Below are 26,323 nucleotides of genomic sequence, written 5' to 3' on the forward strand. Positions count from 1 at the left end.
AGGTAGATACAGTGGGGCAAAAAAGTATTTAGTCAGCCACTGATTTTGCAAGTTCTCCCACTTAGAACTATGAGAGACAAAATGAGAAAAAACAATCCAGGAAATCACATTGTAGGATTTTTAAAGAATTTATTTGTAAATTATGGTGGAAAATAAGTATTTGGTCACCCACAAACGAGCAAGATTTCTAACTCTCACAGACCTGTAACTTCTTCTTTAAGAAGCTCTTCTGTCCTCCACTCGTTACCTGTATTAATGGCACCTGTTTGAACTCGTTATCTGTATAAAAGACACCTGTCCACAGCCTCAAACAGTCAGACTCCAAACTCAACCATGGCCAAGACCAAAGAGCTGTCGAAGGACACCAGGAAGAAAATTGTGGACCTGCACCAGGCTGGGAAGAGTGAATCTACAATAGGCAAGCAGGTTGGTGTGAATAAATCAACTGTGGGAGCAATTGTAAGAAAATGGAAGACATACAAGACCATTGGTAATCTCCCTCGATCTGGGGCCCCACACAAGATCTCATCCCGTGGGGTCAACATGATCATAAGAACGGTGAGCAAAAATCCCAGAACTACACAGAGAGACCTGATGAATGACCTGCAGAGAGCTGGGACCAAAGTAACACACTACGCCGAGAAGGACTCAAATCCTGCAGCACCAGGCTTGCCCCCCTGCTTAAGCCAGTACATGTCCAGGCCCATCTGAAGTTTGCCAGAGAGCATATGGATGATCCAGAAGAGGATTGGGAGAATATCATGTGGTCAGATGAAACCAAAATAGAACTTTTTGGTAAAAACTCAACTCGTCGTGTTTGGAGGAAGAAGAATGCTGAGTTGCATCCCAAGAACTCCATACCTACTGTGAAGCATGGGGGTGGAAACCTCATGCTTTGGGACTGTTTTTCTGCAAAGGGGACAGGACGACTGAGCCGCGTTAAGGGAAGAATGAACGGGGCCATGTATTGTGAGTTTTCAAGCCAAAACCTCCTTCCATCAGTGAGAGCATTGAAGATGGAACGTGGCTGGGTCTTCCAGCATGACAGTGATCCCAAACACACCGCTCGGGCAACGAAGGAGTGGCTCCGTAAAAAGCATTTCAAGGTCCTGGAGTGGCCTAGCCAGTCTCCAGACCTCAACCCCATAGAAAATTTGTGGAGGGAGTTGAAAGTCTGTGTTGCTCAGCGACAGCCCTAAAACATCACTGCTCTAGAGGAGATCTGCATGGAGGAATGGGCCAAAATACCACAGTGTGTGCAAACCTGGTGAAGACTTACAGGAAACGTTTGACCTCTGTCATTGCCAACAAAGGTCATGTTACAAAGTTTGAGTTGAACTTTTGTTATTGACCAAATACTTATTTTCCACTATAATTTACAAATAAATTCTTTCAAAATCCTACGATGTGATTTCCTGGATTTGTTTTCTCATTTTGTCTCTCATAGTTGAAGTGTACCTCTGATGAAAATTACAGACCTCTCTCATCTTTCTAAGTGGGAGAACTTGCAAAATCAGTGGCTGACTAAATACTTTTTTGCCCCACTGTAGATTTGCAACATTCCATTCTTGGACCCCCAAAATGTTGTAAGATCCCAAGAAACTACTGCAACAACTTGATTTAACTCAAGTAACATCCCAGATACATTTTCGGGATTGTGCACAATCTTGAAAAACTATTGCAAGATCCAGTAAAACTTTGGCAAGATCCCAAGAAACTATTGCTAGATCCTGATTAATCTTGCTATAAAATTTGCTTTTGGGAGGGTAACAAATGCTTAGATTTCTCCGATTTTTGAAGTAGTTTCATCGAATCTCCAAATAATTTAATCAGGATCCTGTTTAGGTTTAATATGGATCTTGCAGTAGTCTCTCAAGATCTTGTAGAACTTTTGTAAGAGCTTATAAAACTACAGCAAGGTCCTGTTTGACTTTTACAAGATCCTGAAACTCTAGCAAGATGTCTAACTATAGCAAGATCTGATTTCTACAAGATCTTGCGAGACTACTGTTATTCAGATTAAACCTAATGTAACACAGAGTCCTCTTCTCTCCGTGTCTCTTTGAGTTCCTCTCTTGCATCCAAGTTACTTTCAGCATCTCGAGAAATTGCAGATGCATCCTCCTCTCCTCTCAGCTTCAGTCTCAGTCGCTAACTAACTTTTCTTCTCAAGCTTCATCCTCATGTCAAAATACAAAAAGCTTAGCTCTAAAACACTGAGGTAGGCCTGAAAAATCCAGAGACCAAAATGATAATTCATAAATCAATCCGCAACATGACAGCAGCTTCATCCACTTCTTCCACACTGACTTTGGACCAGGACTTTAATTTAAATGTAGATATTTTTAAGTTGGTTTCACAAACATCAAACTTCTTTGAGAGAGTTGGAGATGACATACATCTGAACTTGTACATTTTTTTCTGCCTCACAGTGTCATATTTTGATGATCTCAAAGAAATAAGCTGGTTTTGATCACAAACAGACATCTTTTTGATCACAACAAACCTAAAAAAAACTCATTTCTGTATATTCCCTGTTTCCTCTGGTATGTTCTGTCTCTTCTCTTGACAGTTCATCTTCTCAGAGAGCAGAAAACACAGCGTTCATCTCCTCTAAATCCCTCCGTCTCTCTCCTTTCACCTCCTTTCTTCACTACAGCCTCCAGAGATGGACAGAGACAAAAAGAATAAAGCCTCCCCTCTAAATCCCTTTGTCTTTAAACCTAGAATGACTTATCCAGCTTCCCACACACACACGTGCACACATCTTAGCGCTGTCCCCACAGTGCTCTGATGGTTCTGCAGCAGAGAAACAGGCAGCTGCTGTGGCGGCGTCTTTGCTGTGGGTGAAAGGTGCGACGTGTCTTTCAAGTCCATGCCAGTGTCTGCCGCTATGCTCCTGCATAATCTGGCCCAGGGTGCCAATTCCATGGAGGGCAGGGGGGGAAGCGTGAGAAAACACACACATACACAAATACAGCAACAAAGTGAAGGGCTTGCAGGGTTAGCCGGATGTCTGCAGCAGGTGAAACAATCCAGACAGGTATTATCTGGTGGCACAGACAGATGCAGACACTTTTCATCCTTCACTGAATGCATTCACTTATAAAGAACTTTCTACAGCATCAATCCTCACACATACTTCTCAGTACTTTACTCTAAAGGTAAAGTGAGGAGCTCTCATGCTGTGCTAAGTCTGAATGAAAATCTGTATTGGTTTTCTGGGATGAAAACTGCATTTCCCATGAGCACCGTCACCCGCTGTGGTAAAGATGTGGCTCTCACAACCACATGACGAATGCATCTTTCCGATGTGGTGGTCTATTAAAGCTGCAGGGTTTCTGACTCTCTACCTGACTGCTCTACACCACAACTGGAATCATACTTTTAGATCCACCGCCGCTGAGTATCCACTTGCACTGCTAAAGTTTCATCATGAAGAATAAATCTGTGAGGAGCGATGAAGTTGGAGCCAAGATCCCAAATCTGCTGCTGCAATAAACATTTAAAACCTTTAAACCTTGGGTGCAAAAATCAGCCTCTTTTATCACAGATGCTGCTTTGCATGCAAAACCACCATCTTGCTTGTCGTACCTACAGTCTCTAAAAATAGTATGGGAGGTTGAACCTTCAGTTATCAGACACCTCTCTTTTAGAATCAGCTACCAGTCAGGGTCTGGGAGGCAGACATATTCAACTTCCAAAGAGCAGATTCCTTCACAATCTGCTATCAAAAGGTGTTTCATTAAAACTCCTGAGAGGTATTTGTGGATTTTGCTGCCCCCTGTTGACAAAGCAGGCCAATCCATCTCTGGTTTTGATCTCTAGAATAGAATTTAAAATCCTTCTTCTGACCTACAAAGCTCTTAAAGGTCAGACACCATCCTATCTTAAAGAGCTCATAGTGCCCTATTACCCGTCTAGAACACTACGCTCCCAACATCGTACCTAAAGTCTCTAAAGGTAGTATGGGAAGTAGAGCCTACAGATATCAGACTCCTCTCCTTTGGAATCATCTATCAGTCAGGGTCCAGGAGGGAAACACCCTCTCTACTTTTAAGAGTAGGCTTCAAACTCTCCTTTTTGATAAAGCTTATAGTTAGAGCTACTCAGGCTTTGACCAGCTCTTAGTTATGCTGCTATAGGCTTAGACTGACACACTGGGATCCTGTCTTTCCCTCTCTCTCCTCTCTCTGCCTGTCTTTTACTTTAACTCCTTCTGCCCCATTAAAGTACTAACCGTAGCCCTTTCTGGAGTCCCTGAGCTCCCTTGTCTCCTATGGTGTCCTCTGGATCACTGCTGCTGTGGACATGCCAGACTCCAGCTGCTACAACTACTATCCGTCTCCCCACTATCATCTCTCTCTCTCTTCATCTCCCTCTATCCCTCTCACCAACATGGTCTCAGCAGATGTGTGTCTAACATGAGTCTGGTTCTGTTCGAGGTTTCTGCCTGTTAAAGGAAGTTTGTCCGTATTCTAATTTAGCTTCAGAGTGAAAAGAAAGGAGAACAAATGCCTCTTACTACAATATTTTTTACCTTAATATGACTTCAATCTAAGATGATTTAAATCTTCTCCTCGCTGAAACCTGAAATTTTCTCCGCACTCTTTCTTGTACAGACATTTAATCCTTTGAAACACAGTAGATATAATAACAGACACACACAGACTCTGAACACACACTTACATCACACTGACACTCCATTAGTGCTCATGTTAGCGGTGACTCATTCTCTCCTGTTGCACCAGTTTGCACAAATGAGCAGTGTGCATCAGCAGCCGCAGCTCTGATCTCTGAATCAGCATTTAACCGTGAGCTCTGGCCAGATAATAACGGTGTCTGCTTTTCTGCGTGAGCTGGCCTGTGATTACGGAGAGGAAGAACCAACATTTCCATGAGGAGAAAAGATTATTACTGTAAGAAAAGCAGCTCCCTGCTTTGCACTGAGATCATATCTGAGCGTGTGTGGCCGCATCCAATCACTCCCTCTGCAGGTTTTATTACATCTGCCTCATCAACTCTTTCTGATTTTTAAATCTGATTAACGAAGTCGTGTCTGCCCCAAGGACACGGAACAACGTGCAAACACACCACAGGGTAAAAATAGCAGACACGGAGCTCTGTGAGTTACCTTCAAGGCCACAGCAGGCAGGAAGGTAAGCCTTTAATTGAAGACTTGATGTATGATTTCTCCTCCAGATTGATTCAAACTGAGGTTTGTGTTTGTAAGGCAACCACAGATCCTGTATGAACCCAGTGTTTAAGAAGTCAAACTGAGCTCAAACACTAACAGAGAGAGAGGGATGAATGAAGAGTTGGTGACAGGTTTCCAATAAGTAATCTCTCGCAACTCCTTGAACATGGCAGCTGCGTCAGTGACCTTAGGCTTCAAAATATGACACCGAAGGTGTCCTATAGTGTCTAAATTGAGGAACAGGACTCTGCAATCAGGTCTGCAATGACAAATATCCATCTCCCAGCAAGACTGCTACCTCTGTAAATCATATCACCACTAGTCTCTCTCTCTCTCTCTCTCTCTCTCTCTCTCTCTCTCTCTCTCTCTCTCTCTCTCTCTCTCTCTCTCTCTCTCTCTCTCTCTCTCTATCCCTCTCTCCAAAACGGTCTCAGCTGATGTGTGTCTAACATGAGTCTGGTCCTGCTGGAGGTTTCTGCCTGTTAAAGGAAGTTTGTCCTTGCCACTGTAACTTGCTAAATGCTGCAAAGTGCTCTGCTCATGTTGGATTAAGATGAGATCAGAGTCCTGGCTGTAAGATGGGACTGGATCTTATCCTGTCTTGATGATGGGTCTTGGTTAATCATAGAACATGGAGTACGGTCTAGACCTGCTCTGTTTGGAAAGAGTCTGAGGATAACATTTGTGGAGATTTTGTGCTATATGAATAAAGATTGAAGGATCTTTCATTTGCAATCGTAACTCTCTGCTAGTGTTTGAAATATCAGGTTCTGTCTCCTTGTTTTAGTCCCAGAACTACTGGAAATGAGACTTTACAGGGCCAAAACTAAACAGCTGCTTATTGGTTTGCATGTTGTCAGAGTCTGACCCTTTAACCGGCATTTAAAACAAAAAAATAGACAAACTTAATATTAGGTACAAACTCCTCCAGGTTGGTTTTAAATGAAGTACAAATTTGGTTTATTCTTTATACTATCATTCCATACACCACAGGATGAAGGTATCAACATAGTCGCACATTTTCAACATTTTAGGAAGTTCCTCTGCTGCCTCTGTCTCCTTTGTCCAAGCTGTCACTTCAGTGTAAATTTTATGCAGCCGAGAAAAAAGGATTTTGCTACGTACCTACGTAGCAAACAAAACGCACATAAACCACGTAGCTAACTGAAGGGAACGCTGGTGTCTCCATTGGTCAGCAAAATCACATACAAGGCTGGCATGCTACACATTTGTGGCACATGCAGAGAGTCAGACACTCTTCACAGGTCGTTGCATACGTATTAGTATTAGGTGCAAGAGGAAATATAAAATCTGTGTCCAAGTTTTTAGTAGCGCAGTGTGTTGAGTTCCTCTGGACTCTCCAAGCAAGCTGTTCAGAGAAGCCGGAAAACACTCTTCCAGGGATTTCGCCAACATCTGCGTATCTAATGTTGTGCAAATTGCAGAGGTTACAGATCAGCAAAATAGATGTCCTTTGACTTGTATACCATATGTCAATTTAGCTGCCTCTGAATCAGAAACATAAAGAGGTAAAAACGTCCTGCCAAGGAATGCCAAAAATGTCCTACAAGTCAAACTAGTTCCCTCAAAGACACACACTCACAAACACACACAGCCTCAGCTCCCACTTGACCACTGACCCCGAGCACCCTGCTTCAGTTTACTCTCGCTGCAGAAACAGCCCGCTGTGCACACAGAAATATATCAATGGCGCTTCACATGACTGAGAACGTGTGGAAAAACCCTCCACGGAAAATTAACCTCCGCCGAGTCCACGTGCACCTTAGCTAATCTTAGCGGGCCAGCAAACCACTTAAAGCTCCAGCGTGTGCATTTAAAAGGTGCAAGGTGATAAATGGAGGAATAGAGGGAAAGAGACGGAGAGAGAGAGAGCGTGAGGAGCAGAGCCAAGGCAGAGCGGAGGGAATATAAAGCAGCTGAAGGTGTGAGGAAGGAGACAGGTGAGGGTTGAGCTGCAGAAGAAAGAGGACAGGCATTCAGGCAGTGATAGATAGTGAGGAGGACAGTGATGGGAGAACAGAAGAGGAGCAGAAACTATCCAATCCGTCACTCTGATAGCATCGCCTCCAGCTGTGTCCTGCTGTCCCGCTCCTCCTTTCAGCTGCTCAGACACGGCACACACACCTGAAGACAGGCCTCTGCAGAACAGATCTGCTCCCATGCACGGTGTCGCCTTTAAACTGCACGTTTATATACTTTTAGACTCCACAGCTCTGTTTCAAAGTTACTGAATTGATTTCATACCTTCACAGCTCCATTGGTCTCAGCTCACTTGCTTCAGATTGGTAATCCATCACAGTGAATATGAAGTTGTTTTGCTTTCTTTAGAATTACATTATCATTGCAAGCAGGGGGTGTTGTGAAAACTGTCCGCATTGATGCGTTCAAGGACACTTGGAAGTCTCGTCCGCAGAGGATCATTTTTCAAACACTTTATTAAAATGTTGGCTTTATTTTCTCCGCTCTCCGCTCGATCCTGGGAGTTGGAGCTTTTAGCCGTTCTGTTGGTTTTAATGATGTTGTAAAACTTTAGAGTGGGGGAGAGGAGGATCACACAACAGCATTAGAGAGGTGCTGAGCGCTGCAGGAGCACTGCTGTGGAGATAATAGTATTTACTGTGTCTCTCCAAATAAGAAGGGTCTTAATTAAGCTGTTTACATATTTATTAAATGAGCTGAGCCTTTCAAATGTTTATTCAGCATGCAATATTAATATTTCTGATACGCTGTAGAATGCAAGAGTGTTTAAGGGATGTTTTGGGGTTGTACGAGATACTTCTGAACCTCTTCAGACGAGGTCAGCGCTACCATGTAAGCTCATTTTATTCGAACCAAAGCTTTTTTCATGGTGCAAGCGTAGGACCTTTTTGATCAGCTGTTTGGATCTGTAGGCTTGAAAAGAGACACAAATGCAACCAAACTAAAACCAGACTCTATGAGCTTGAGTTTACAGAAGAAGAACAAGATTAAACGGACCGAAGGAGAGAGTGGAGTAACTTCTGAGTTAACTGGAGAGTAGGTATGGGCAATGGTATGGGTAATGGTATTTGAATATTCGTTCACTTTGTAAAAAATCAAAGAGTTCCTTTGAATATTTTCTCATTTTGAAAGTACAATTTTTCATCTTTTGTACCGCTGCCTGGTTGTAATATGGAGTTCCCACCACATGGTGGCTATAGGGTTTCTTAAAGCAAACAGAAGAAGAAGAATGCTTACTGCATTAAATAGCAAAAGAGGAAGAAAACATCAGCGACAGTCGTGGCGATTTTCTCTGTTTCTTAATCTCACAAACACACAGATTTCCAGAGACCGAGCACGGCTGTGAAATGTAAACACGCCATGCCGCGTTACAGAAACACTGACTTAAAGATCGAGAAAGACGCTGTCAGTGCCCGCTACTAGCAGCACTTCTTCCTGCTGCATAAACGGGACGTTAATGGGACAGGTCGTCGAATCCAATGATTATCAAATAGTATTTTGTCTTGAACTGCCCATCCCTACTGGACAGCAGGAAAGATCTTGAGTTACCTGGTGGTGCAGGTGTGTAAACTGTGAACCCATGAACCAAGACAGCTCCAGGGTATCAACATACTTCAGGACCTTTCTGAATCAGAGGATACCAGCAGCTCACATATGAGTCCCCTGCCTCACTGAACGTCGCTGTTTTACCAGCTTTCTTCAATTTTTTAGAAGTTAAACCAGAAAAGCTGAATGGAAGAGCATCTTCAGAGAGTGTTTATCTTATCAACATACAGTGTGTTAGCTACTTAAGGGGATCACTGAGCTGAGATAACAAACTCTGCACACATCACTGTGTCTGCAGGATAATCTCAGGCATTAGGTGTTTAAAGTGATCTCAAACTGAGATACAAAAATATCACAATTCATAATATGTCAGTGACTTGTCCGTCATATACCCAATTAGCTGATCAGTGCTCTGCAGGCGGAAGCACATGTCAGAGAATAGTGCAAAAGCAAAGAGGCTTCCTGATGTCAAATTAAAGCAAAGACGTGCACAGACAATAGAGCTTTGGTTGGAGCTAAAAAAAACGAAACATTATTGATCAATAACAAGAGAGTGAATGATTCAGACTTAAGAGGTTGATTTCAACAGTGACTAACTACTTATTTTAGTGATGATTAATATGCAGCAAAGGACCAAATGGGGCCCTCCTAACCTTGCAGAAACAAAATGTTGCAGTGGCTTCAGTTTTTATTAAAGTAAGAGATGATTACAGACACTTTCTGGTGTGCTCACCATCTTTTCCTTTAAAGAAAGTGCTTTAAAGTCCCTGCTTCACATCCTGTTAGCTTGCTTTTAATCTGACTGACTGTCTATAAACTCACGCTGGAAACCAAACTAGACTTAAGTTATAATAACTTATCATGTCACCGGAAAAACTTAAAAGAAAGCTACAACCCCAAAGAAAATCCATTCAAGAGGCGCTTTAACTTCTGCAAAGACTGAGCAAGCATTATCCTTCATCCAACATTTGCTCTTTGTCTTCCAAACTTAATTTCCGTACAATAAAGCTTATGAATGCAATACTTTCTGGCAGCCGCCCTCGCTCTGATTTGGCTGCCAAAAAGCCTCTTTTTACCCTTAAAATTAACGGCTGCCTGAGAGGTTGGAAATCATTCGAAAGTGTATCATATGCTTTGGAAAGTGGTCAGAAGCAATGAACATAAACTGAAAAAGAGCTGTAGTTAATTGTGCAAAAACACAAAATGAAATTATAAAGAAGAAAAAGTTTTTGACATCACTTGGTAAGATAGGGCCGGACACGTTCTCCTCCACATTCAGTCGCGTGTTATCATCAGCGCCTCGTTCTTTTTAAATCCTCTGCAGGTTTAATAGTACGCATTAACACTCGCTGTCCTGCACCTCCATCATGTCTCCATCTCTGCACCGCCCCCGCTGTAAACCGCCTTATAAAGCAGAAAATCCATTAAAGCCGCAGCTTGTAATATGTTTTAATTTCATGCTGGCAATCAGAGAGTTATGGCAGGTGTCATGTTCCCATCCTCTGAAGCTCTTTATATCCAAACTATGAAATAAAATGAGGCTTCACAGGCTGGAACAGACACTGACAGAGCAATAATAGTGCTGCTACTCATGCAGACAAGTGATGAACACAACCTGCAGATGCTTGATAGCATGTTGTTTCCTTTCTGTCCTTCAGCGAGGGGAGACGTTCGACTTCAGCAAAACCTTTGTCCCTGTTTGTGTCTTGTTGTCTGTTTCCATTTCTCAAACCCTGAAGAGACGGTAAAGTTTCCAGACTTCTGGAAGGAATACAGACAGCCATTATGCTAATTCTGTCGCCTGGAGTTTTAACCGGGCAGTCAGGTTGGTCCTGTCATTTCAAGGATGACATTCAGGCTTTGTGTCAAAGTCCAGAGAGGAGGAGCGATAATAAAGTAAAGAAAGCTATAAACAGGCTTCCACAAAATAATGCTGAAATAAAGGCAGCTGGAGTGAGCGCCTCAGAGGGCTTTGTTGGTCAGACCTCTGACAGCATGGTGCAGAAGAGAGGATCAGACGAGGGTCAAGAGAGACGGACAGAGAGAGAGATAGAGGACGGTTAGCCTCCTACCTGTGTGGGGTTGTAGAGCTCCTGCAGGGCGTTGCGTGATCCTTTTCTACAGCAGCCGTCCACCATGAAGGGGCTCCTCCGAATGACTGCAAAACACAGAGGAGACACTGATAAGGACTGAGGGTCTTTCAATAAAATAATCCATTCCAGAGGAGAGATACAAAGACGAAACACCAGCCGAGAGATCACTTCAGACTTTCTCACTCATGAACATTCACCCTCAAGAATACTCCTCCACTGTTTTGTGCAGGAGAAACTTTGAAACACTGTTTTCTAAGACTGAAATGTTTGCAATTTGTTGCTGAAAGTTTAATGTTTCACCTTTTATCCTTTTTTAAAGCTCCTGTGAGGATTTAAAGTTGGTTAGACAGCATGATGAGAAACTTGTTACACATGCACAGGACACATCCAGCTTTTAAAACCACCAGAATTGGGACAGGAGCAGGAGAGCTGTTTCTGCACATGCTCAGAACATTTCTCCTCACAGGCTGTAAAGTTTACCTCCTGAGCAGAGAAATGTTGCAGGTGAGTGATGTGAAAGCACTCACAAAGATAATATGTGTGCATGGATGTTTGTTTTGTGTGTGCAGCTCCTCACCATCCCCTCATGTGAATCTTGCAGGCTCACGCTCTCATTGGTTCTTGCAAGATTTTGCAGGAATATGCCGCCATAAGAAACTTTGTATATGTTTTACAGTCTGTGCATGGGACCTTGTTCTACTCAGACTCAAACTGATGCACATTGTCACCTTGTGGCTCTTGTGCAGATCTGCCTGCAGGATCATTCGTATTCCTGTTGGTTGCTGAGTGGTATTAACCCTAAACAGATGTTGGTTTAATTGCATTTTCTGGTGGAAACCTGATTGAAAAATGTAGATTTGTGTAAAGTTGAATTCATGCTCCGTCAGGTCCGTCTGCAAGTTGAGGCATGCACACAACTTTTACAAAGCTTGATTTATTTTAATGAAGTTTCTGATGCAATCTCAGGGAAATGTCTCGTTCACACACGCCGTATTTAAATGTGTCTGTTTGCTTCATTGCATTTACTTTTTATGTCATCTTGCAGCATGCCAAAATGCTCCACTTTGCATCTGAACCATCAACACAGTTTAAGCTCTGTAATATTGCTCAACAGCAGCCAATCTGGTGATTCCAGAGTGATGCTACATTGAATCCCCCCCTCCATTTACCACAATGCTGCCGTATAAACTGCTTTATAGATGCTGTAAGTAGGCAACCTGTCTGCAGGCGAGATGAAACCATCAGATGGAGGATCTAGGAATCACGCTGGGCATGATGCAGTTCGTCAGCAGAGCTGCCAATTCATTCATTTGGCCAACTGCAGAATGGAAACATAAAAAGCTTGTGGTTTAAAGAGGCTTTTCCCCGATTGAAAGCCTTTTAAAGAGTCATCTGTAGGACTTCTGATTCATAAATACATTTCCTGTAACCCCAAGAGCTTTTTCTAGTACTGACTTTTTAATTTTTAGGAGTTTTGCTTCTTTAGGCCTTGCATGTTTTGCTGACAGAGGAGCACCAGTACGGTACATCTTCCTCCATATTGGACATTGATTTAAATGCATATGCCCCCTTTTCCAGCTCTGCTTGATAAGATTTTGAGATGAATGAGAGGAGCGTCTCCTTCTCAGGGCTGTGTTCCTGAAAGAGTCATATCTAACTGCTCTTTGTTTGGCGGTGGACTTGAGGACACCACTTTGGGCAGCACGGCTGTAAACGACCAAGCTCTGCGAGAAGGAGGCAGAGAGTTACGGGGATAAATAATGAGAGCAGTGACTGGAAGCCAAGGGCGAAGTCACAGTTCAGCGTTTGTTTGGCTGCATCTCAGCTCTTTACACAACTCGATACAGAGCGGTGGCTTCTGGCAGCGGCTCACACCCCGCCCCCGCCGGCACACACTCTCCCCAATTACCGTGCATGGAAAAGAGCTGAAGGACGGCGCAGGATCGACAGGAGGGAAAATGAAGCAGTAAGAAAGCTGAGGATTTAAAGGCAGTTTATTCCACACATCATCTGCCTCATGTTCATGCATGAACATGTGCTGCTGCCATCAGGAGGAGTGATGAGAATAACAAGCAATTACATACACTCCATTTCTATGCAGCACATCTCCATCATTAAACAAAACGAGAACAAGTGCATGCTTTCAAATCTGTTCTACAGTTTTAACTGTCTCTGCATCACCTTTGTACCTCGTTAAATCAGGAACTCTGAAACAGCAAAGACATAAAAATGTGGACTTGGGAGCATTTTTTAAATGTGCAAAAGTTCTAGCAGCTTCTGAAACTGGAGGATATTTCTACCTGATGTATTTAAAAGTTGAATATTTTGGCTCTGCGGAGCTGGTTGCACGAAACACCTCACTTAAAACTTTGACCTTGCAGTCTTGGAGTCTTCAGATTCTGAAATTTCTTGCAATTTTTGACTAACTTACTTACTTTTGAGTTATTTAAGTATCTCAAAAATCAGTCTGTGTTTTCTCTGGAATTTGTGGAATTACTTTTGGGAGATTTATCACAAGGATTCAGTATTTACACTATAAAAAACAGGATGTTTAGCATGCTTTGAACCAGCGTTCAGACCTAAAAGGTTATAAAAATGTTGTGGTGGAAAGTGAACTCACTGTACTAGGGAATCGCTCACAATTTATGTGCTCCCACTGTCTGACTGCGAGGCACGACCTGAGAGCTCACGTTGCATATGTTAAATCAAGATGAAACATCGTCAATAAAGTTTAATTTCTAACGTGACAACAAAAAGTGAAAATGAGAAGCTTTGTGAAAATATGATTCATGTTGGAGCTGTTGTGTTGGATTGCATTAGATTGCACAGATGGTCATGATATTGAGGCTGATTTGTCCACATCACGAGGCATGTTTCCATGGTGCTCTCAGACTAATGTCTCCTAACATTTTATGAAAAACATCCAACTCAAGTCTCCAACAACAAGTTTTTGTCATGCCAGGAATTCATCTCAGCGAACGGGAGCAGCTGATGGGACCAGGATCATGATGTATTGCATGGCGAACTGGGGTCATCCCCATGTTACCACATTTCTTAGAAATATTCAAAATTAGGTCTTCTATTCCTACATTTCCCTTCTATTTAAGGCACTGCAAACTATGGTTTGCGTCCAGTCGCGGCGTTTCATTTGACTGATCTGACCGGAAGCTAGTCAATGTGAGGCCTCTGTGCTACTTAGTTTAGTTTTTTTATTTAAAAGGACAATGTGCACTTTCATTAAATGTTTGCAATAAACAAAGAGATGGGCGCACCAGATTTAGCTAAAAGCTACATTCCATCTGTAGTCTATTGCTACTGGATAACAGGTTGGGTGTAATTGGCTACCAAATTGGGAGAAAGGGGGATAAAATCTGATACAAACTTATGAAAAAGGATATGTGGGAACACACACAACACGCTCCCGGGGAACCAACGTTAAAATGCAACCCAAAAATCATGTCTCAGTTCCGACAGAGTGCTCCCGGCTAAATGACACACTGATTTTATATTTCATGTGCCTGTAATTTTGCAGAAACTTACTGGGACGATACAACTCTTCTAAACATTGACAGCAGAAGTCCTATAGCCCTTTTACTGAATGCAATATCTTGTGAAAAAGTTCCTTTTACTAAATCTGCAGAGGTGGCCATGTTTGTTTCTGCTGTTGGTCTGCAGGATGACAGAAATGCAGAACTTTTTCCAATTTATCTGTACGCCAAGCTACTTTAGTTGGTTTGAAAGATCCAAACAGCCAGAGAGCACAGCTAGATTTATCCCGTTGCATCTTCAAAAGTAAAGACAACCTATCATTGCAAGTTAAAACGCCAACACTGAACACATATTCTGTTTTGATCTGGTTGCAGATTTAACTCTTCCACATTTTTCTGTTAAATTGCAAGAGAACTAAATCCACACATTTGCCACAATCCATACATTTTCTCTTGTTTTCCCCCTAAATGTCAATGCTCCTGTTTGTGAGTGACATTTGAAACAGTGTTATCATATAATGAAATGGGATGTAGAGCATGAACCTTAAATGGAACAGCCTCCCGAGGTGATATATAGAGTCTCTGATCTCTGCAGACAAAATGTCACCAAAGGGTAGCAAATGAGCGGATCAGGAGGGAGTCCTGTGTCTGTCTCCTGTGAGTCTGCACCCTGGGCTCAGTTATCTCATAATCTCTCCCTGATGTAAGCTCATGAACTGATCATACATATTTGCACTGCATGGTGGACACTGCTTGGTGTGAATGTTTGTTTACAATGTGCAATGTGAGGTTGCAAATTTGCACATCTGCCGCGTGAAGCCGATAATGTCAGATTCCACATTCGCTCATCTTCACACCTGCTCGTTTGCTGAACTGTAAATGTACAAATGTGTTGACGACAAACATGTAAAGCTGTCTCTGTTTCCTGCCAGTGCACACTCAGTATCAGTGTAATGATGAGATCCTCTTTAATGGTCTGTGTTTTCATCTTTTATATCCTGATTTTTTCTCCCCTCTGCTGCAGAGGCCACACTCCTGTCAGAAATCAATAAGGGTTCATCTGCTCGCACTCCTATCTCTGAGCTAAAAAGCCAAACTCTGGATTCATATTTCATGGCAAGCTGTTGATTTTTTTTAAAATCCTGGTTAAAAATTGAAGAATGGACCCCGGATTTACCCACAATCCCTGCATGTGAGCTTTAATCCCTCTATTGGCCCAGACTGGATCCATTGACGGAGCCCCTGGGAGCGGGCTGAGCGCTTGTTAGCGTAACGAGCCCCAACAGACAGGCGTGACCTTCAAACACCGAGGGGAGGATGGAGAGAGGAGAGAGATGCCTTTACACACTCTGGAATCACACACACACTCTCTCCTGTACGTGCACGATTAATCATGCACAAAAAAACAAAGAGTGTGATTTATAACCTTGTTTCTAAAGCCGCTCTTTAATAATGCAGCTTAACACAGAGTCCTTCTGCAGACGTGTAAACAGGCAATTACTGCTTTCTCTGAGTTTTCTCTGAAATAATGCAATCATGGAATATTTGCTTTTTAGGCTCGCTCACAAAGAATGCACACACACACACACACACACACACACACACACACACACACACACACACACACACACACACACACACACACACACACACACACACTCGCCCAGCAGTCGGCTGATTCAGCAGAGCGGGTGTGATCACTGATTGCAGTGGACACAAGCTGGAGGTAATGAGGATTCAGCCACGGTGTGAGTGTGTGTCTGTGAGAGTGTGTGTCACTGAACGGGTCACAGAGCTGGAAGGATGTTTATCTGTTAGCACCAGAGAGCCGGCTGCTAACGACAGCAGGAGACAGAATGAATCCGGAGTGAAGAGTCTGGTCTGTGCAGAGTGTGGACTCCAATAGATCCTGTCATCTGTACTCCTCAATGAGAGACGCTGAAGTGATGTCCGGAGCACTGAGAGGGAGACTAGTTTGTGTACTTTTCGGCTGCCACAAAAAACAACAACTTAAAGAACCCAAATCCAATTTCTGCAGGAACTACAGTCTGTAGGAAAACACTGGAATAAAAATGATAATCACACAAACTTTCACAGAATCAAGCCTGATTATTTCAGACAGTTGGACACCTGGGAATCCCCAAAACAAACCATTTTATTCAGAGCAGCATCAACCCTGGAAAAACAAACAGTGGAAAGTAAAGTCCACAGGCCTCAATCTACTGAATCCAACAGGGAGAATCTGATACTCTTCAGCCTCAGATTTTTCAACAGTTATTCTGGAGTCTAAATGACGACAACATGCATAAAGGTACCTCAAAAGACTTCTGCTTCCACCAGAAGATCTTGTTTTGTCCACTGAGAGGCTCAGATTGTTGTTCTAGGTGTGAGACAACATTATAAAAACAGATGTTGCATTCTCTCTTCGTAGCCACAAGACTCCAGGGTAAAACCATAGACTATATTATGGACGTAGTATCCGTGATGTCACCCATCTATTTCTGAAGCGCTGTTTTTAGGCCAATCGGTGGCGGCAGACATATTGCTGCTGTCAAGTGATTGTGACTTAAAGAGGCAGGCTTTGAGCCTCCTAGCCAACAGCTACAGTGTTCCCACCTGCCAATCAAGTCATCTGTGCCTCTCATTGGAAGACTCGTAATCTCAATATCTTCGAAATGTCGCTTCAGAAAAAAAATCACCCCCCATACAGTGTGTGCCGATTGAGAAATGAGCTATCCAGACTACACTCATCTTTTGTACCAGGCTGTAAACATGTTTATTTCTGCTGTAAAGATCTCCTTTTTTGAATTGGTGTGTATGTGGTTTCCTTTACCTCCGGAGCCAGCCTCAAGTGGATCCTCAATGAACTGCAGTTTTTAGCCCTTCCGCATTGGACACATATTTTTACACCGGAGGTTGCCACTTGGGTAAAAAATGTGGTCAAGAAAACAGGAGCTGCTGGTCTTCTCATGATCTAGTCCTTGAGATTTGTTCATGTTAATGCATGACTGTAGTGTTTTGAATGCTTAGTTTTTATGAAGCACAATGTTTCTTTTACAGACAATAGCACAAAAACCTTACTGATCGAGGTGAGGCATTGTTTACCAATATGGTGATAACGGAAGCTAACGTTTCAGCGACATTGTTTAACAATACAATGTTAAAGGAAGCTAACGTTTAAACTACATTTTTCACCAATGTTATGCTAACAGAAGCTACCATTTTATCCACATTGTTTACCAATATGAGGCAAACATAAGCTAACATTTCAGCCACATTGTTTACCACCATGATGCTAACAGAAGCTAACAGTTTTACCTCACTTACGGTCTATGGTGTCAACAAGCAGAAGCAAAATATGCCGGACCTCTTTTCTGCAGATTGATTTGACATGACATGTGATCAGTTTGTCTCTGGCGTTGCTCATGTTAGTCAAGGTTAATAACCGTTGTCAAGGGGTTTTGACCAATCAGAATCAAGCATCTTACACAACCAAAAGATCAGTTAGAGAGCCGGGTAATAAGATAAAGTAGAGGCTTTGAGACAGAGTTGTAGCTTACAGATGTTTCCTTAAAAAGCATCTTACTTTACCATAAAGGTCTGTTTCTGTAGTAACATTCAATCTTCCTCAACCTCCTGTAAAGTTTATAAATCCTGTCGACTGTTTGAATGTGAGCGACTGTTTTTACTGTTTTAATCCTTCCCCGTTATTTAAACCGATTTCAAAGTGAAACCTTTTTGTGTAGGTTTATGCTGATGAGCAGAGAGAAAAGCACACATTCCTAAATCCCTCTGTCCTCACATAGTGTTCAACTTCCCACACAAACACACACACATGTACATACACACACACACACACACACACACACACACACACACACACACACACACACACACACACACACACACACACACACACACACACACACACACATACCAGTAATTTAAATCCGTCCACACAGGCCTTATCACTGCGCTCCAATGCCTCCAGGTATGAACACAAACACACAGGCATGAACTGTTTAATCTGCCAGTAATCCTGTCTGTGGTCTGCCTGGTGACTGTTCGTCTCACACAAACACAAACGCACACACACAAACACACACATCTTCACACACAAACACATTAGGACCTCTTCAACAGAGCTGGAAACCTGTTCACAGAAACCCAGTGTGTGACTCAGGTACGCCCACAGTATGAACAGGGAACATAAGGTCACCCGTACCGACTCCATGCCAACACCTGGCTCACCGGTCAGTGGGAACTGAGCCGCAACCACCGCTCCCCTTCACAATCCCCTCACCTGCACATGCTGGCACAGATTCCTCAGGTCCTGGAACCAGGTAAGGTCGTGGGAAAGCAGAACAGTTTCATTTTGCCAGTGCTGACAAGTATCGACTGAGAGCACACACACACACACACAGGAACAACACACACACACACACACACACACACACACACACACACACACACACACACACACACACACACACACACACACACACACACACACACACACTCAGCTCAGCTCAGCTCAGCTCAGCTCAGCAGTGAAAACAGAGGCCGAGGCTGCAGCTCCAGACAGCTGACTGTCATAAATGTCTGTTTTTGATGCTACAGTTTGACGTGTTCACGTGGTAATTCAAGGACAGTGAAAATAAATCAAACTGCAAAATCTAAAATCTGATGGTCGTCAAGATATGCATCAAAAGCCTGCCTCTGTGCATACATTAATCTAACCCAGGGGTGTCAAACTAATTTCAGTTCAGGGTCCACATACAGCCCAATTTCATCTCAAGTGGGACTTGTAAAATCATAACAGAATAAAGGACAACCCCAAATGTTTCCCTTTGTTTTAGTGCAAAAAAGTACAAGTACAATCTGAAAATGTTCACATTTCATGAACTGTCTCTTTTCAAAAACAGCTGTTGTATTTTCGCCATGATGAGTTTAAAAGTGGGGCAAAATATTTTAATCTTTAAGCACTAAAACCTGCTGCCAACACACCAAGCACACAGGTTACCTATTCACCTGACACAGCGTGTGTAATGTTTACTGCAAAATAACTGATAGATTATAATAATGAAGAAGGTAGAGTTGACTATTAATATTAGAAAAATGTGGATCCACAGCTCCTGCGTACATGTTAACTTTAGTGTTGATTGGATCTTGAAGTGCTTAAAAAAGTCTATGAATTTCCACCGCATTATGCAAACTGCAAATGACGAGTTCATTTCAAATAGTCTTTTTCCTCAATTTGAGAAAAAAAGTACCGGAGTGCCATTCAGGTGCGCTCCATCAGCACTATGATTGTTCACGACCCCCAGAGGACAAATCTGAAATAGTGGTTACTTTTATTGAAAAATGGCAGTTAATGTCCTTTCTATAATTTTTTAACTTAGGGAAGTTATCCAGAGTTATCCGGATTGGAACCTCTGGCAGGCCGGGTTTGCCCGGGGACCTTATGTTTGACACTCCTGATCTAACCCCTCCTGCAGACCAGTGCAGCCAGGTTATGAAGCCAAACCCCTCCATATTCATCTCTTGCAACTCTTACTAATCCAGCTGGAAGTTAGGAGCTAGAAAGGGTCAGTCGTTAAGGTCATGTTATACTTTTCTGCATGGTAGTTGTAGTTTTTTGCACTCATTCACGTGGCTGGGATTACTATTATTCTCTTAATCCAACATTTATCAGATATTGGCTTATTGTTTGGAGGAGCAAATCATCCCTTCCTCTGCCTCAGCTCTGACCTCCACACTGGCTGTGCTCATACTCCTGTATATGAATCACAGAGCATTATGTTTCATTGGTATGAGTTTAGAAAGTGAGTGAAAGCTCCTGCAGTGAATTTACAGCCTTGGCCACACTACGAAGGCAGCTTCATTGAAAACTATTCAGCCTTTAAAATTTACTTGAAGCTTGTGATTTCCAGCAGAGTTTTCGAGATATAACTTTAAAGAAATTCATTTATGATCCCCCTCTCTCCTCCTCCTCCTCCTTCATCCCCCTCTGAGTGTTTCCCCTGCCAGCCCAAACACCAGTCACTCACCAGTTTGTACTCTTAAACTTTAGATATGCTGTGTGTGCTGCTCAAACATCCACACACATTCAGCTTTCATCAGACTTTGCGGGGCGTCTGTCACATTGACAGCCCTGAACCTCTCCTCTCCTCCTCCCTGTCACCATTACGCCGGCGCTGAAAAAGCTCCTGAACGCTCTGATTTCAAGTTTATTATTCCTCTGAAAGCAGGTGGAGAGAGGCTGGGAAGCTTCCAGCACAGCGCAACCATCACACCCCTCTGTCATCCTCTAAAAACCGGAGGGAACACTTAAAGAGCCTCCCTTTAAAACTCCCCATGATGCGTCTGAACCTCGGCTCCTCTAAACGAAGCAGCTTTGTGCCTGGGAAGGTCAGAAAATTCTCCATCCACTTAAAATGTCTTTGTTGGCTTTGAAAGTTAAGGACAAAACTGTGACATCCAAACAAGAACAGCAGCCAAAGCTCTCTGCCAAGTGACAAGACTCTGGGAAACTAATGTTGTAAATCATGAATGATGACAAACTTCAGAGAGCTCCGAATAAAAGGCGTGTTCTCCTCTTCATCATCCGTCTCTCCTTTCACTGGCTTGAGTTTGGTTTCGTTTTCTTTCATTAAAAAAAGGTTGCATTCATCACACAATATTACCTGCATTTATTAAAGCCTGGAAATGACTCTTGAGAATTCTCTGAAGAGGAATCTTCAGAGTGAAAAGCTTCTCATGAAAGTAAAGAGGTAACCATCAAAAGATAACCAAGCTTCATTTCAACCTTGGTTTATTCAGCGGTAAGGTGACTCACGTTGAACAGGTGGAAACAAAACTCACAATGAGCGCTGACGTTACTCTGCAACTACTGAATGTGCACTTCTTGGTTAGTTTGCAAAGCTAAAGATCTATGTTGTGTTAACATTTAGTGCACTTCCTCAGAGTGAACTATTAATGCAAGTATGAGCCTGTAAAAATGAGACGATGGAGTTGGACTGTTGATGCTTTAGTGACTAATACCATGACACACCTGTAGAACAGACAACACATCAAGTAGTGCAACAAAGAGGATGATCCCTAGGACTCTCATTCTACTAAAGTTTAAATCACTGCAACAGTATAACTCTGCAGAATAGAAAGTCCGCTGAGTGTCAGCGTGAAGCAGTGAGGCTCGCTCAGAACACTTACTAGTTTCTACTTTGCAGATCCAGGGCCGTGCACAAAGTCAGATTTATTTTCCATACTGGTAAAGACGTGCTTTTCTTACATGCGCTCTTTTCTTTCTTTCTTTCTTTCTTTCTTTCTTTCTTTCTTTCTTTCTTTCTTTCTTTCTTTCTTTCTTTCTTTTTAAAACATCTATATTGGGTGCAACTTGCTTGTTTGGTTAATTGATTACTCAAATTGTCTGTAGGTGTGAGTGGGTTTTGTCATCTGTCTACGAGTGAGCTCTGTGATAGGCTGGCAACCTGTCCAGGGAGTGCAGCACTTCCTGCAATCCCGAATTGGATATCTGGAATAGATAATGGTTGGATGATTAATTAAAAGATACAGAACTCTTAAGGTAAATTGCTTCAACCTGCAGCTGCAAAATGTCTGCAATGTAGAGATCACAAAGGTCAAAGTACATCCACTAAAGTGCTTGATTTTGCAACTTGCAACTTGAAACAATGAAAAGCTAAACCACTCTCTCCATAGAGGTCTCTGCTCCACCACCGCCTCCATCAGTGAGTCTGTTTGTGGAATCATGTTAGGATTGATCAGAGCTCGCCCTTCAAACACCAAATTCACAGAATATTACAAAGGGTAGATGTGTGTCTAACATGAGGTTTCTGCCTGTTCAAGGAAGTTTGTCCTTGCCACTGTAACTTGCTAAATGCTGAAAGTGCTCTGCTCATGGTGGATTAAGATGAGATCAGACTGAGTCCTGTCTGTAAGATGGGACTGGATCTTATCCTGTCTTGATGTTGGGTCTTTGTTAATAATAGAACATAGAGTACGGTCTAGACCTGCTCTGTTTGGGAAGAGTCTGAGGATAACATTTGATGGGATTTGGTGATTTATAAATAAAGATAATGATTGATTGAGCAACAGTCTGGTGACTTTACAGAGACTGATTTTTTCTTTAGAGGAAACACTTTGCACAGACAGATGATGTTGCAGCCATTGCAGCTAAAGCTCTTTGTACCTGATATCATCCAGATCCACAGATTTATAAAAACAGGACAGGGTAATTATTATTGTTCCTCTCTCTGCTCCAAATGTTATTTTTAGCATCTTTTTAAATGCAGCTTTGAACTGATTGGTCACAGATAAAAAGTGAGACAAACAAAGGTTAAACAAAGTACACAAAACAGCCCGCGGTGACGTAAATAAAAATTTAGTAAACCTCATAATGTTTGTTTTTGTTGTTGAATCATCTCAGTAATCAGTCATTAACGTTACCTAATACAGAGCTCTCTCAGCAGACAGTAAATATCACCCTGCATAATATATCTCCTCAGCATCTGATTACACTCAAGGCGCTCTGTAAACAGCAGGCCCGCTCTTGCACATGCTCAGTGCAGGCCAGCAATCACGCAACATCTGCCACCATCTCTCAGCAAAGGATTATGGGCCGCTGGAGGAGGATTAATTTGTCACTAATCTTAACTTCACAGTGGGAAAGTGCGCGGGGATCCACTTCACACTGGGCCACTGGCATATATGCACACACACACTCAGAGGGCTGATTGGGTTTACACACTGACTTTTAGTACTCTACATTTTTGCGAGCATGTGCGTGTGTTGGGTTGTTATCGTCCCACACAAAGCTGGAGTGCTGCAGCCTAATTGGGATTTAAATGAACAATGCAAGCAGAGCAGAGAAGCAGAGATACAGGTGATTAGCAATGTTGGCACAACTTAATTCAACAAAGCTCAATAAGAACTCAGGGAAGTGATTTTGTGTATGTGTATGTGTGAGAGAGAGTGTGTATAAAACCAATCAAGTCTCCAGTGTTGATTGGCTGCGTGTGTCTTTTCCTGGTTGGAGTGCACAGTCTAATCCCCTTAATGATGATTACTAACATGACGATAATACACAAGCAATTACAGCTCTGACAGTTTGAGACACACCTCCGGCTCAGAGTCAGGAGGAGATCAGATATCACTTTTAACTGGGTTTCACTCTGCTTTATCGTCAGTCTGCATCAATATAATCCCACAAGTTTCCTCTGACAGCTTTCTTCAGGAGGCAAGATGTGTCAGTCAATCATCTCCAGCTGAAAAATATGACGGAATACACCTTTATAATGTGTTTTTATGATCGATTTGGAACTACTCTTCCAGGAACTAAAGGCCTGAAGACCCAACGAGATTATGTTAATCAGACCAGTGACGTATGGAGAAAAGTAAATAAATAACTGCACTACACCACCAGTAGAGGGCAGGAAGACAAAGACGAAGGCCACACAACAAAGATAACACCATAGAAGGAGACGGAGAGGCAGACATCGTCATGTTCAACACTTCACTTAGCCTGTTAGCATTAAGGAGAGTCCTCTTGGGTTGTTTTTGATCGAGCTTTATTGCAAATGAATCAACTCTTGGAATCAGACAAGCTCGAGTATCAAAGCCATTTCAACAAGTCATGTCAGAGATCGACCGGTGTTCCAGTTTAAAGAGCAACCCTGTTAACTGGAGACTTTCAGCCGGATGCATCCCTCATAAACGTCTTTAGATTATCATTAAATATCTGATGAGGATATTTTGACATTTGAATATTAACTAGACTAGAATGCATTCCCGAGGACTCCTTCTGGGTTTCAACAGCTGTTGTAAACTCCACAAACAATGACACTTTCAGCTGAAGGTCTCTAGTTTACAGGGTCACTTTTAAAACGGTAACACCGGGAGCTGACAGAGACACATTCACACTATCAGGCTCAGAGAAGACCAATGTTTGGAGGGGGAAATAAAAACACTGCAGGTACTCGACCAATCAGGAATGTTCAGCATTGCAGGCCCTGCCCCCTAAAGTTCCTAGACCTTTGGAAAGTACTACCCCACAAAATGGGCTTTTCAGGGAAGATTGACTACCCAGGAATTAAATTTAGACCCTGGTTCCTGCTGTAGTAAAGCAAATATTTCCTCAAAAGGTTCCTAGCTCCTGGGGAGCTAGGGGGAAAAGCACCTTTAGAGATTTTCTCATCTTCATCCAGTATATTGTCGAAACTATTTCATCATCATAGTTTAGGGTTTTGAGCAGCATCTGGGTCAGCATCCCCAAGCTTTAAAATGTGTGTTTTTGATGCCAACAAATAAAGGAGCAGATGTGAAGCAGATATTATGCAGGTAAGAATCGTATAATGACTTGGCTTAAGCTGTGCACATACTTTTGCTGTGTTTATTTGTGTGGCTTTCTGCCTTTTGTTTGATCAGACAGCTTTATAGAGAAAGAGGAAAGAGAGGAAGAGAGAGGCGGATGATCTGCACGTGATCATGTCTGGACCAGGAATCGATCCTACCACCAGTGCAACAAGGACCAAACAGTTTTTAATAGCTCCTCCCTCTCTGGGTAAGTCAGAGTGAGATGCATTTAAAAGAGAGTATTTTCTTTCTTTCTTTATTCATCTTCGGCTCTTCAGTGTTGGGGGAGTACAGGCGGTCTCTGCATCTGTCTGTGTCTATCTTTTCTTTGTGCTTCAAATGGATTCATCAATAAATATTCTCTAAAACATCCCCTCTCAGACAGACTGCATCCTCTTACGATGAAACTCACTTCATTCATATTTCCAAACACCAGTTTGGTGACTTGCCTTGAATGTGTCTAGACATTAAACCTAAAGTTGATTCTGTTCTGCTGACCTACATACTTTTTGCAGACTGCTTTTAACCAAATCAGCAAAAACATAAAGTCAGGTTTCTGTGTGAGTGTTCCTCCCACTCCTCAGACTTCACCATCAGCGCTAACCTTCAGATGAGTTTCATGATCTAAAGCAAATGGAGCCTGACGAGATCTTAAGAGGAAAATAAGATCTGACTCTCTAAAACTGACACCTTTGCAGCGCCGCACTTATTGACTCTGCAGCATGCATCACTGCCTGTGTGCACACACTGACAGCATGCTGCATAACCTTCACCGTCTCTTTTTATTGGATGGGAGCTCCTGTAGCTCTGTAACAGGTCCAGCATTGTGCTTCTTGATGGCTGTCAGTGTTTCTGCATGACCCTGAATTAGTGCACAGGGGCCGTCCGGCCATCTGGATGTTCTGCAGAATCACAGGATGGCTGGTGTATGCATTTTAGAGTATGATTTAAGATAGTTGCACTGACCGGTGACAAAGTGTGCTAATGCTAACATTTGGTTCTAATGGGCCGTTTGATGATGTTGAGGGAAGTTTGCAGGCCGGAAATATTATTACCATATTTCTCCTTCCTAATACTTGAGCAATGACTGATGAATAAGAGCCCTTAGTTAAAAGTGAGTTTGAAAAAATAAATAAATATTGGTGAATAAAACTGATTGCTAAATTACACTTCCTGCAACCCCACACTTATTTTTTGTTCTCTAATGAACATTTACCAGAAACCAATTTACTTCTTGGATCTAATGATGGTATTGGAGCAGTGCATGGAGAAGTGCCAATACCCAATAATGTATTTGTTGGCGGTATCATTAGCCTTTACCGACACCTGCATTGGAATTGAAACAACTCCAATAATATCAAACTGGAGCCCCTGGGACGACCTGGAATTAAAGTCTTGCTTTTGGAATTGAGATACAAACAAACTGTGTTATGTTAGCAATTTAGAGACATCACTCTCTGAAATATCTGTTTAACAACCCAGATCATTTCAGATTTTGCCGAATCTCTAAAAATGTTCCTCCTCAGACTCTTTCCAAACAGAGCAGGTCTACACCGTACTCTATGTTCAATTATTAACAAAGACCCAACAACAAGACAGGATAAGATCCAGTCCCATCTTACATACAG

General features: G+C 42.5%; 1 protein-coding gene across 1 annotated transcript in view; it reads right to left on the reverse strand.

Moving 5' to 3' along the window:
* Positions 1-26,323, reverse strand: part of chst11 (carbohydrate (chondroitin 4) sulfotransferase 11) — a 59,944-nt gene that overhangs the window by 20,976 nt on the left and 12,645 nt on the right. The window contains exon 2 of the mRNA XM_034672994.1: positions 10,816-10,901. Coding sequence (XP_034528885.1) covers positions 10,816-10,881 — 66 coding nt within the window. The 5' untranslated portion in view covers positions 10,882-10,901. The remainder of the gene's footprint in view (positions 1-10,815; positions 10,902-26,323) is intronic.

Source organism: Notolabrus celidotus, chromosome 21 (genome assembly GCF_009762535.1).
Source record: "Notolabrus celidotus isolate fNotCel1 chromosome 21, fNotCel1.pri, whole genome shotgun sequence".
Classification (NCBI taxonomy): Eukaryota; Metazoa; Chordata; class Actinopteri; order Labriformes; family Labridae; genus Notolabrus; species Notolabrus celidotus.